This window comes from Sus scrofa, chromosome 15 (assembly GCF_000003025.6).
Source record: "Sus scrofa isolate TJ Tabasco breed Duroc chromosome 15, Sscrofa11.1, whole genome shotgun sequence".
Taxonomy (NCBI): Eukaryota; Metazoa; Chordata; class Mammalia; order Artiodactyla; family Suidae; genus Sus; species Sus scrofa.
In genome coordinates, this window is record NC_010457.5 from 45814190 (window position 1) to 45827201 (window position 13012).

The 13012-nt window shown below is 38.3% G+C and overlaps 2 protein-coding genes across 12 annotated transcripts in view; one reads left to right on the forward strand and one right to left on the reverse strand.

Moving 5' to 3' along the window:
* PRIMPOL (primase and DNA directed polymerase) overlaps positions 1-13012 on the forward strand; it is an 86792-nt gene that overhangs the window by 49929 nt on the left and 23851 nt on the right. For 8 of the 9 annotated variants that reach the window (XM_013984037.2, XM_013984041.2, XM_021076333.1 and 5 more), the window contains 3 exons: positions 1609-1691; positions 1786-1832; positions 3887-5765. In XM_013984037.2, coding sequence (XP_013839491.2) covers positions 1609-1691; positions 1786-1832; positions 3887-4132 — 376 coding nt within the window. In that variant the 3' untranslated portion in view covers positions 4133-5765. Of the gene's footprint in view, positions 1-1608; positions 1692-1785; positions 1833-3886; positions 5766-13012 lie in introns of those variants that run through there. The other variant, XM_021076332.1, reaches the window with a different exon arrangement.
* CENPU (centromere protein U) overlaps positions 4373-13012 on the reverse strand; it is a 32900-nt gene continuing 24260 nt past the window's right edge. For 2 of the 3 annotated variants that reach the window (XM_003133338.5, XM_005671710.3), the window contains exons 9-13: positions 10931-11009; positions 10665-10712; positions 9540-9601; positions 7543-7699; positions 4373-5100 (exon numbers count right to left, since the gene is read on the reverse strand). In XM_003133338.5, the coding sequence (XP_003133386.3) occupies positions 4987-5100; positions 7543-7699; positions 9540-9601; positions 10665-10712; positions 10931-11009 (460 nt within the window). In that variant the 3' untranslated portion in view covers positions 4373-4986. The remainder of the gene's footprint in view (positions 5101-7542; positions 7700-9539; positions 9602-10664; positions 10713-10930; positions 11010-13012) is intronic. The other variant, XM_013984043.2, reaches the window with a different exon arrangement.

A 13012-nucleotide genomic window follows, 5' to 3' on the forward strand; every position in this document is an offset into this window, starting at 1 on the left:
TATTTCTTTTTCTGTGAAACGTGGGAAGATTTTAAACTACTTAATCAAATTTAAAATTAAATTTAGCAGTTACAGGATTGTTGAGGTTTTCTGTAACTATAAGTTTGCTTGGTTTGGTATATTTTTACCTAGTACTTTGCTCTGCCAAAATTTCAACATTATTGTGAAAAGTTCATACTATTTTTATATTTTTAGTATATTCTGCATTTGTAATTATATCATTTAATTTCTAATGACATATCTTTATATCATCTTTTTTTTTTTTTTTTTTTTTTTTTTTTTGCCATTTCTTGGGCCGCTTCCGTGGCATATGGAGATTCCCAGGCCAGGGGTCTAATTGGAGCTGTAGCCACCGTCCTATACCAGAGCCACAGCAACGCAGGATCCGAGCCGTCTCTGTGACCTACACCACAGCTCACAGTAACGCTGGATCCTTAACCCACTGAGCAAGGCCGGGGATCGAACCCGCAACCTCATGGTTCCTAGTTGGATTCGTTAACCACTGTGCCACGATGGGAACTCCTATATCTTTATCTTTTTAAAAAATTAATCTGGCAAGAATTTTATTAGTCTTTACATTTTGGCCTTGATTCTTCTAAATTTTTGCTCTTTATTACTTCCTGCCTTTTAATTTACTAAAGCTTATCTGTTCATTTTCTAAATTACTTATTTGTGTTCAGCCATTCTTTTTTGCAGATAACTTTTTAGGATTCTAAATTTGTCTTAGTTCTGTATCAGATATTTCAATATATAATTTCAATTCCATTCATTTCTTAACATTCTAATTGTCATCATTTTTCATTGTGTCACTTGATTATTAAAAATATTTTTAATTTCTAAGTTATGAGTTTTAGCTATCTTTTTGTTATTTATTTCTAAATAATTTGCTTTGTGGTCAGAGAAAGTGTGTGAAAGAATACTTTTAAATTTGATTCAGGGGAGCTCCTGTCGTGGCTCAGTGGGAACAAATCTAACTAGCATCCATGAGGATACAGGTTTGATCCCAAGCCTTGCTCGGTTAAGGATCCAGCGTTGCTGTGAGCTGTTGTGTAGGCTGGCAGCTACAACTCCGATTCGACCGACCCCTAGCCTGGGAACTTACATATGCTGTGGGTGTGGCCCTAAAATTAAAAATTTTTTTTTTGATTCACATTGTATCTAGTATAGTCAGTTTTTATAATTGTTTTATATTCTCATTCAGATTTTCTATATTCTGAGTTTTGGGGGGGGTGATCAGTTATCAAGAGTGTTTTTTAAAATCTTGATTTATGATTGAAGATGTTTCTTTATCCTTGAAGTTTTGTCAGTTTTTCTGACATTCCGAAGTTCTCTTATTTGAAGAGTACAGTTTGGGAATTATATCTTCCTGGGAATAATTCTTATCAATATTCTTGCCATAAAACCTGTTTCGGGTGATATTTTTGGCAACCATGATTTTCTTTGGTTGATGTATGATCTGTTCTCATCCTTTTTAAACTTTTCTCCATCTTTAAGTCTTTTGGCATATCTCTTGTAAATGGCATGTAGCTGAATTTTGCTTTCTGTCCAGTCAGTCTGTATAGTAATTTTTTTAATTCACATATAGTAATTTTTTTTTTTAACACAAAGGATTTTGGTTGACCTAAAAAATGAAGTTTGGTATCAAAAATGCCATGACCCTGTATGCAAAGCAGAAAACTTCAAATCTAACTGTAAGTTACTAATTTTTACATTTACCACAAAGTAAAAATTAGATATTAAAATGAAGTAATTTAGATAAAATTATTTTACTGTCTTCTGATGCAGGTTTCCCATTACCGCCTGAAGTATGTCTCCTGTCTCTTCTCAAAGAAGTAAGTAGTTTTTAGTTTCCTTCTCCTTACTAATTAGTTCTTGGTACAGCAGTATAAATGAGCTAATGGTATCCAGGTAGTGTTCAAACACTGTTTGGTACCTTGTTTTCACTTAGTAAGATTCTGTAATGATTGTTCCATCTCAGCACATATCTGATAATATGAACCTCATTTTTTTCCCACTGCTGCGTAAGAAATTGTATAGCTAGCTATTTCACCAGTTTCAGACACTTAAGTTTTTCATTTTTTGCTTTACAAAGTATATCAAAATACTCATCTTTGTTTCTTTTAAACAGCTATATCTAGGTAGGAAGAATTCTAGAAGTAGAATTGTGTCAAAGGGTGTATGCATTTTCAATTCTGGTAGATATTACCATTTTTCCTTAAAAAAAACCAAAACTTTTATTTACCTAAGTAGTTCATATTCATTATAGAAAAAAAAATTAGAAAATACATAAAGTGCACAGGGGAAAAATGATAGGAAATTAGACTTTACAGTTTATGGGACTAAATTACCCTACACTTGCCAGCCTTGCTTATTTTTTACCTTTTAATCTCTACCAACCTGGTAGGTATCATAAAGGGGCATTTCAGCTGTTGTAATTTACACTTCTTAACAATGCTCTTTAACTTTTCAAAAGATTTACTGTGTATTTCTCTTATGGACTGCTTGTAACTGTCTTCTGTCTACTTTTCTATGGGATCTTATTAATATTTTACAAGAATTTTTTATTAAGTACTCTTTTGTCATGTTTTCTAGGCATTAATTTAGTGGGTTTTATTCCCCCACATCTTTCAGCCTTTTCCTTTATCCTGTTATGGTTAGAATAAACGTTACTTGCTTCGGGCTGAATTAGTGCTTGAGTTTACAATCTGGACAACTGGTGCCCATTCAATTTGATTTTTTAAAAAATCTGAAAAAAACTCACACATCCAAGATTGAAGTGGTAGAAATCTCACACTTGGTCTGTGGGAGCTAGACATAAAAGAGCTGATAGCCAGATTCTCTGGTAAATACAAGGGTTAAAAAGTGTTTGGGGGAAGTTTCCTCGTGGCTCAGCAGGTTAAGGATTTGGCGTTGTCACTGCTGTGGCTGAGTTGAGGGAACTCCATTACACGTTACTTTCAATGAATCCTGTTTTAGGCATCTCAGGCTGATCTAACAACAAACTTCTCAGTTCTGGAGGCTGGAAAGTCCAAGATCAGGATGCTGGCAGACTCAGGTCAGCTTCCTGGGTCATTGAGAGCTATCTTCCATGTCCTTCCACAGTAGGAGGGATCAGAGAGCTCTCTGTGGTCTTTTATAAGGACATTAATCTCATTCATGGGTTCTGGCCTCATGTTCTAATCACCTGCCAGAGACTTCACCTCCTAATACCATCACACTGGGGGTTAGGGTTTTTCAACTTGAACGGTGGTGGCTGGGGGTGGGATTGGGGGGGGGGGCGGGAAGCATTCAGTCCACTAGAAGCCTCCTGAGAGTAAGTTAAAGACATCAAAACCCTTCCTTATCTCAATATTTAAGCATGTAGCTGGAGAATAAGGACAGTCTTATATACCTATAGTGAAATTCAGAAAATTTGATAAAATACTATAATATACAAATCCATAGTCATACATTGACAATTGTTTCAAAACTGCTCTTTATAACTTTCTCAATCCTTGTTAATTTTTAAAATACTTGGTAGAGAAATGAGTCTGTTAAGATTTCAGATACATTTTCCCACTTGCCTTCAGCTGGCTTATCCACTTAAAAAAAAAAAAAAAGTCTACCCTTGCTCTAGCCCCATCTTTGTACACTGAAGACTGTACCACAGGAACTACAGGCATTTCCAGATTTGGAGTTTTAAGAGTTTGAGCCACAAAGGCAGCAACAGTGAGCCCATCCCCATGGTGCCTCTATCATCCAGTGCATTCATTTCAGGAGCTATTGAACTGAATGCCCTAATTCAACATAGATGGACCATATGGTGAAATTGTCACACCTTCTGATTGAATAACTGGTATTTTCTTCCTCCTCCATTCTCCCTCACCATCCCCTTTGGAACTTAAAGGAAGAGGAGTTTACAACAGATGAAACAGCAAACAAGGAAACCAGGAATCCTTATGAAGCACCATCCAGAGCATTGTCAAAAGGTACATTTTCTGATGTTGACTGGGATAATAGCATTGATGACACTTATTTTTTGGAGGCTACAGAAGATGCTGAATTGGTAGAAGCTGCAGAGAACAGTCTTCTCGGTTATGATGGAGTAGATGAAATTCCTGATGAACTAATTATAGAAGTATTACAAGAGTAGCTAATTATGGACATTTATATAACCAGGCTATGATTTGCTTCAAGAGCGATTTAATAACATAGTAACTTATTGTTAAAATGTGTTATGTATCAACTATGTTTTATCACTTTGCTTCCAATTTTTTTTTTACTGAAACCAGTTTTATCAAAAATTAATTCAGTGTGCTTAAATTCAGTACAGATCTTATTTGATCAACAAAGTTGGTCTATGTTCACATCAGCTTGATTCTGCATGTTTATATGTAGGGTAAAACATGTGTATGTCTTGGGCTGATTAGGTATCAACATTTTAACTCATTACTTGATATTAACCAGAAAATTAGGACCTCTAAAACTAACTGTCCTAATTTTTAGTAACATTTTTTTCATTGAAGTATAAATGATTTATAATGTTTCTGGTATACTGCAAAGTGACTGAGTGATATATTTTTTCATATTCTTTTCCATTACGGCTTGTTACAGATCAGCAAGACCTTACTGTTTATCCCTTCTGTATATAATTGTTTACATTTGCTATTCCCAGTTCATCCGTCCCCTACTCCCCCTTGGCAATCACTGATCTGTTCCTCTGTGAGAGTGACAAAGTAAAATTAAATTTTGGTGGTGAAACCATACAGCCAGCTTGACCAATGAGACAAGTTTATTTTTTAATGTATCTGAGAATATTGCTATAACAATAAAAAAATTTTCAACTGAAAATTTAGGTTTTTTTCCTCCCAATTTTCTTTGTGGAAAAATACGTTGGAAAAATCCATTATCTCCCTTTTTGGTTATTAATTAAAAAGTACAGTTTCAGAAGGTAACAGGCAGTAGCTTGAGACTAATCTTTGTATGTGTACACTTTAGTAAACTGGTTCATTTCTGGTCAAGGAGCTTTTCCAATTGATAGTTGCTATTTTGCAGATGGTTTTCAGTTCCCAAAAGAGGTCTTGCTTTGAATAGCAGAGCTGGAAGGCTAGATGAATCATACTGTTGAAGGAAAACAACTTTAGATTAACAAATATAAAAAACTTTTATAACCCTATCCATTCATTGTTATGTAGCTCTGTGTTACAACCAAATGCCAGTGTAATAGAGCTTTCTGTAAATCACTCTTCCTCTTTTTTTTTGAGAAAACTAGTTTTAATGTTTCTTTAAGAGAGTTGGTAAGCAAGATTGCAAAGGAACTGCTTTGCAAAACTTGAGCCAGTCATCCCAGAATATCAGTTGATTCAAAGAACTGTGGCATCTGAATTATTTAAAACAAAATCATTTCTGGGACAGGTCAAGACTTGGTTTGGGCAAGTCAGCTAGAGTTCTGTGGGATCTGCTTGATCTCATACCTATTTTAAATACAGAAAAACAGATGACAGATTTATTTATTGCAAAAACTGATGGAACAAGAACATGAGGCCCATGAAAATCCATTATCTCGTGGGAGAGGGAGGGATTGGCATATATGCACTATTACACATGGGATGGATGGTCAACGGGGACCTGCTCTATAGCACAGGGGACTAACTCTACTCACTAGTCTATGAGGGAAAAGAATTTGAAAAAGAATGGATATGTATATTTGTGCAACTGAATCACTTTGATGTAAAGCAGAAACACTGTAAAACTATATATGTCAATAAAATTTTTAAAAAATTTAAGAAATCATCTGGAAAAATTGTTTGATCTGAGACTAAATTAACATAGACTAAACATAAACCCCACCATAAAGTAGAAAAAACTCAAGATTTTGAAATAATTAACAAAGCCAAACTTCACGGTACAAATTGTATCCTAAGGGTAAGCAAATCCTGACAGTTGTATGATAGTTTTTGTTGTCTAATATGTTTTCAAGGTGGTTTTCTTAGAAATGAAATTGAGCAGCAGGGCTGTGACCTGCTACCCCAGGCTAGGGGGTCAAACCAGCCTGGGAACTTCCCAGGCTTCCCACCTACACCATAGCAACGCAAGATCCTTAACCTATTGAATGAAGCCAGGGATTGAACCCACATCCGCACAAATAGTAGTCAGGTTCTTAACCTGCTGGGCCACAACAGGAACTCCTACATATCGGGAGACATGTTTCTACAATCTTTTCTTAGCCTCTTTGCTTCTCTTTTCTATGCTGAAAACTCCATCTTGTGCTTTACCTTTACCCTATATTCCTGCTTGAAAAACAGTCGCAGTGCTGGTAAATAACTAAAGCTTAAGAACAAAGAGGCATAAGTTATTCATGTGGTCAGCTGAATACGGACATAATGTGTTGGTCTAGGCATGCTGGACCTGTCCAGATTGGCACGCCTGATACATCCTGTTAAAATAAGAGGAAGAGGAGCCTCAAGGCCCCAGGGGGTTTATGAGGGGTCGTTAGAGGGATATGCATCAGCAAGGAGAATGAGGTGCAAACCTAGGCACACCATCTGTGGAAGCACAATGGTGATTCTTTGGATGCTATGCAGACAGCTGACGCCAGGCTTCCTCAATGCTAATGATTGTTAAATGCCTAAAGGCCAGAGTAAAAGCTTAACCAGCTACCAGCGATGTGACTTTTAAAACAATAAACTGCATCCTGCACCTACAGCCCCCTCCTCACTTGATGTAATCCTAAAGAGCACAATAAAAGCAGTGTGGTTTCTTAAGGCGGGGCTCTTGGTCCCCGAGACTTTGAGTCCCTGCTTTCCACCTATGATTAAGAAAAATGTCTCTGTGTCTTGGAGTTCCCGTTGTGGCGCAGTAGTTAACGAATCCGACTAGGGAACCATGAGATTGCGGGTTCAATCCCTGGCCTTGCTCAGTGGGTTAAGGATTCGGCGTTGCCGTGCGCTGTGGTGTAGGTCGCAGACGCGGCTCAGATCCAGCATTGCTGTGGCTCTGATGTAGACCGGAGGCTATGGCTCTGATTAGACCCCTAGCCTGGGAACTCCATGTGCCGAGGGTGCAGCCCTAGAAAAAGACAAAAAGAAAAAAATGTCTCTGTGTCTTGTTTTATGTTAATCTTTCCTTAAGTTTCACAGCGCCCAATCTTCAGCCCTCACCTTCTGAGCTGGTCTCAGCACCTACATGCTCTTTTAAAATATTTTTCCGCTTCTAAAATTACACCTACCACTTATATAAGATAATGACGAGTTTTTCAGAAACAAGATACTAAAAAAATAGACTGAACAAATAACAAGAGGTTGGTTTTTAAAACATGTCTGAATGGTTTTAGATTGATGACAGTTATAGAAAAGCCTAGTTGGTCACCTGAGACTTTTTACTCCTCTAGCCTCAATTAGCTAAAGGAATGATGATGTAAGTAATTTTCACCAATTTATAGTGATCTTGCTTTGGGTAGACACTAATGTTGCACCTCCATTTCTTTCCTCAAAGCTCTGGTACTTTAGCCTGCAAATACCCTGTAACTTCTCAAGCACAGGGAAAAGTAAAGATTGAAGTTACCATTTCCTTTGCATTTGGTTCTTTCTCTTGAATATCTGAATAATCTTGATGAAGCTGTTTTAAATTGGACAAGAAATATGCTGCATTCTTAAGGGAAGATTTTCTCTCCTTAAGTTCATCATACTTTATTTGTAGTTGTTGCAGCTCTGGTTCTAACCTAAAACAAAAAAAATATATTTTTTCCCCAGAATAAATGACAAAGTATAACAGTAGCCTCTAGTGTATGAGACAGTATATGTATGTATACTAAGGGGAAGTAAGAAAAAAAGTGAACTAATGATTTAGGATATCTTCAGCTGTGAAATGATCAATGTGAAAGATTCTAGATTTCAATTTAAAATACAGAAAGGATTAAATATAACACACAGTGAGTTCTTAGCAATGACACTCACAGAAGAATGACTTCCATATCCTAAAATTCTTGAAGTCATTTTTAGAGTCTTGCAAATTACTGAATTAAAATGTACTTGGGTAAACATTTTCACGCCTCAGGCAGAAGTAGACAGGCACTGCAGTTAAAAAGCATGGATAAAAACCTTTCCCTTTGCCCTCCTTCCTCTTATTGAAATTTTGTCTATTTGCCAAAGTCTAATAAAACCAGTGGAAAAACTATCAGAGTGCCTGGATGAAAATGTGTAACCTTGGACAGCCTGCTTTCTCTCTCACTGGCTTAGTTTCTTAACCTATAAAATAAAAAGGGGCAACCTGGCTTTTATGGACCAATACATAAAAAAGAATGGGGAGAGGCTGTCAACTTTTTATTCTCACAAATAGAGATATAAAAAGCAACTGTCCTCGAACATCATTTTATAAAAGAAAAGCGCTCTTAACAGTTCCTTACACTGAACAAGTGCTGTGCTGTCAGGGTTGTGGGCAAGGGTGCGAGGTTTGGAGCCAGTCTGTAGATACCAGCTCCCCACTTCCTAGGCGAGTGGCTAAAGGTAAGCTACCTCCCTGGGCCTTAGGTTTTTCTCATGGAAGGTTAAAATAACAATACCCTGCATTTGTTTTTTTCTATGCATTTTCAAAACATACTTATCAACTTCCAAACTCTATCTAGAAAAGGAACAAGAGGCTGATCCCTAAGACAGATCTGAGTCTTATACAGGCAAAGAAATTACCTCACAGAGTTAGGATGATGATTAATGAGTTAATAAAGCATTTTAGTGCCCAGCACACACAACAGCCAACAGTTTAAAAAGCCTCGCGTCATTATTATCTCATTTTGGCCTGGGCCAGTGAAAGCTTTCAGCGAAGGGCTGGACAACAAACTTCTCCCTCTCCTAAACTTCTATGGCAGTCTCTTCTTTAAAACTTATTCATAGGTTGTACTTTCTCTTAATACCACTTTCTTGGGCTGTTTTCAAACTCCTTAAGAGTAAAGAGTAGACCTGCTGCTGATGCTTTACTACAACCCTCCAGCTCACACAACAGTCCTGTCTGTAGGGAAGACCGCAGAAATACTAGCTGGTTGACCAGCTGATTGGGTTCTAGTCTTCCTAACCAGACCACAGAGACAGCCTGGTGGAAGTTCTCCTGGCCCAGTAGTGGGAAATGGATCATGTGGCGCCATGCCACGGTATACGTTTCAGTAACATTAATGAACACTTAATTCTCACGATGCCCTGTGAGGTGTAGTCATTATGCTCATTTAAAAATAGGGTAACAGCTTAAGTAACTTGCCTAAGGTTGCACAGCCAGTAAGTGGTATGGCCTAGATTCAAACCCAGGCAGTCTAGTTCTAGAGTTCATGCATGAATTCTCTCATCAGGCTGCCCCATCAGGCCAGGATTGAGAGATCAGATGTGGGACAGATTAGTCCTGAGTTCTCCTTTGCCAAAAGCTTCTCTACTCCACAGCATAATCTGCCTTCACTGATCTTCCAACATCAAAGAAAACCTGGGACTTAAATGCAACACAGCACTAGCTCTCTTATGCTATATCCTAATCAAATCCTTCTAGTTAAGTTCTCAAAGTAGATTTGATATTTATCTTACCGAAGCAGTTCATCCTGGACTTCAATCAAACGCTGCCGTTTCTTTTCGATATCTGAAATCATCTAAGAAAAACACTTTATTATAATTTTGTAAAGATTAATCTTGTAAAATATTTGAGCACTGCTTATACACTGTGCCAGGTATTGGAAATAAAGTGGGGAAAAAAGACAAACCCCATTCTTATCATCACTAGAACTTTGGTCTAATATGGAAGATAGACATTACGTACAAACAGGATATATTACAACTTGTGATATTTGCCATAAAGGAAAAGAACAGGGGTATCCACTTCAGGACGGCTGTGAAGAGAAGTGGGGCCAGATCTTTATTACCCTATGAACGATAAGGGAATCTCAATTTTATCTAGGTACACTAGGAAAATATTGAAGCAGGGGAATGTCATGATACAGTTTGTTTTAAAGAACATTTCAACCCAAATAAATTGTATTATATCAGTGGTCACTTTTAGTGACTATGTAATATTCCACTGTCAGATATTCACTTCCTGCCTGTTTATAAGAACTGCAAAATTGACCAAGAAGACATTGAAACTGAAAAATAACAAAGACTTCTATCACCAGAGAGAAAAATATAAACATTTCAAACCCATTTCTATTATAAATGAAGAGAGGGTGCTGTGCTTCTACATGTGGGTTCATGCAAGTTTAGAGCTGGCACATTGGACGTCGCGTGGTCCAGCTACAAACAGAGGGGCAAGGAGGGCCCCCTGGTTCCTGGCTTGTTTATCCTTCCCTCCCTGTACAGTACTTTGAAAGTAGCAGAACAAGAAAGGAGGGCTCCCGACCCTTAACCCAGGATTCTTCCCAAGCTGTCCCTTTACCTGGGACATGAGAGGACGTGAGACAGTTCTTTACTCTGAAAGGTTTTGTTTTTGACACAATAGTGACAAATATACATTACTTAGAATACTTACCAGTGGTCATTTGGGGCTTGAGAGCCATTTTTAGGCTGACTAGGTCCCCATTCCTTAGCTGGTAGAAACAGTGCTCACCTCATCAGTCACCATAGCAACCAAATTAAAACCCTGACTAAAAAGATAAACGATTAACCCTACATACATGTGTGTGCTTTAGGACTATGTTTCATGTCGCACAAATGATTTACCTTAGCCTTCTTCCTTTTGAGAGTTTGCAGCATCTGGACTTCTTTAAGCTACACAAAGCAAAAAATAAATATTTGCATGTATTTTCCAGAGTTAAATGTTTATCCGTTTACAGTATATCATGTCTAGTTTAAAAACATGTGAAATGGATCGTTCTGAGTTCTTTACACATTGCCAGCAAGTGAGTGCAAGCTTTTCCAGGATACAGTATGCTGCTCAAGATTAGTACAAAATACAAGGACCAACAAATTAATGTCCATAAACTTACCATTTTGATGAGTTGTTCTTTCAAATTAGAATGAAATTTGTTGATAGCTTCCTTACAAATTCTAGAATCTATTTTTTGTCTATGGCAGAATAAAAAAAAAAGTCAAGTTAGGTATTAAAAATAAAGGATTTTGAAAGCTGTATTTCACTTGTGTAGCACATTCATAGACACACATAAGTAAGCAGAAGCCAGCCATCCAGTTCTTCAAAATCCATAAAGCTGGAGTTCCCATCATGGCTCAGCAGTAGTGACCTTGACTAGTATCCTGAGGACAAGGGTTTGATCCCTGGCCTCACTCAGTGGGTTAAGTATCCGGTGATGCCATGAACTGTGGTATAGGTCACAGATGCCACTCGGATCCAGTGTTGCTGTGGCTGTGGTGTAGGCCAGCAGCCGTAGCTCCGATTTGACCCCTAGCCTAGGAACTTCCATATGCTGCAGTGTGGCCCTAAGAAGATTTAAAAAAAAAAACCAAAAAACAAAACAAAACAAAAAAACCTATAAAGCTGACCCAAAGAAAGTGGTTCCTGTCATCGGGGAGAAAAGAACCCAGCCCCCCAGTATGGCTTACTCAGCTGGACACAGACCCACAGTGACTACTCAAGTGGCAGCACTCTGTCAGAGCAGCAGCTAGACCCCTACGCTGCCTCAACCCAGTGGGATACTACTATTGAAAGTGTGCTTCTATTTTTAAATTTTTTTATTTTTTGTCCTTTGTCCTTTTTAGGGCCATACCCACTGCATATGGAAGTTCCTAGGCTAGGGGTCTAATCGGAGCTGTAGCCACCGGCCTATGCCATAGCCACAGCCACATGAGATCCAAGCCGCATCTGCAACCTACACCCCAGCTCACGGCAACGCTGGATCCTTAACCCACTGAGCAAGGCCAGGGATTGAACCCGAAACCTCATGGTTCCTAGTCGGATTCGTTACCACTGCGCCACAATGGGAACTCTGCTTTTAATTGAAGATAGATCTCTTGTATAAGTGACAGTTTGTCATATAGTTATTTTTTCTTGGGGCAAATCTATGAGGAAAAGTCACCCCAGAGAAGGGGACTAAGCTTAATTCTTCAGAAGCTAAGCAAAAGAGAAGGCCTATACTTTTGAATACATATTTTTGTAGAAGTTCTCATTAAAACAAAAAAAGTTCAAAAAGTATTTCTCATGGCATCAGAAGATGATTGAATGGGAAGGCCCTGATCTCATTCCCCCACAGGGAAACCAGCTTAACTACACAGCCCAAAAACCTTTATGAGAACTCCAGAAACCAGTTAAGAAGTTGCAGTGCCCTGGCAGGTTCAAATCAAGAACCCAAGTTAAAACAGCTCAGTGAAGCCATTTCACATCAACTGTGACAGCCCTTCCACAGAATTAAAAACTTTCTAGGAATTATAAACATGATGGGGTTTGGGGTGGGGGAATGGAGGGAAAAAACAGGATATGAGAGCTGACCAAAGTTGTAATCTTATTGGTGGGGAATTATAAATTCTGTTTTTTTAGAAGTTATATAGGATTATAGGATGTGGAGTTCCTGTTGTGGCTCAGTGGAAACAAATCTGACTAGTATCCGTTAAGATCACAGGTTCAATCCCTGGCCTCACTCAGTGGGTTAAGGATTTGGTGTTGCTGTCAGCTGTGGTGTAGGGTCACAGACGCGGCTTGGATGTCGTTGTGGTTTGGGCAGCAGCTATAGCTCCAAATCGACCCTACCCTGGGAACCTCCATATGCTATGGGTGCTGCCCTTAAAAAGACCCAAAAAGTTATATGGGATTAGAAATATCAAAAAGTTGAAATTTAAGTTAAGCAAAACAATGGATTGATATATTCTCCCAAATATATTGATAGTTAAATGTAAATGGACTAAGGTCAACTGAAATTCAAAGATGGACACACTGACTGGATTTAAAGATTTTATACAGGAATTCCTGTTGTGGCGCAGCAGAAATGAATCTGACTAGGAACCATGAGGTTGCAGGTTCGATCCCTGGCCTCACTCAGTGGGTTAAGGATCCAGCATTGCCGTGAGCTGTGGTGTAGTTTGCAGACTTGGCTCAGATCTGGTGTTGCTGTGGCTCTGCA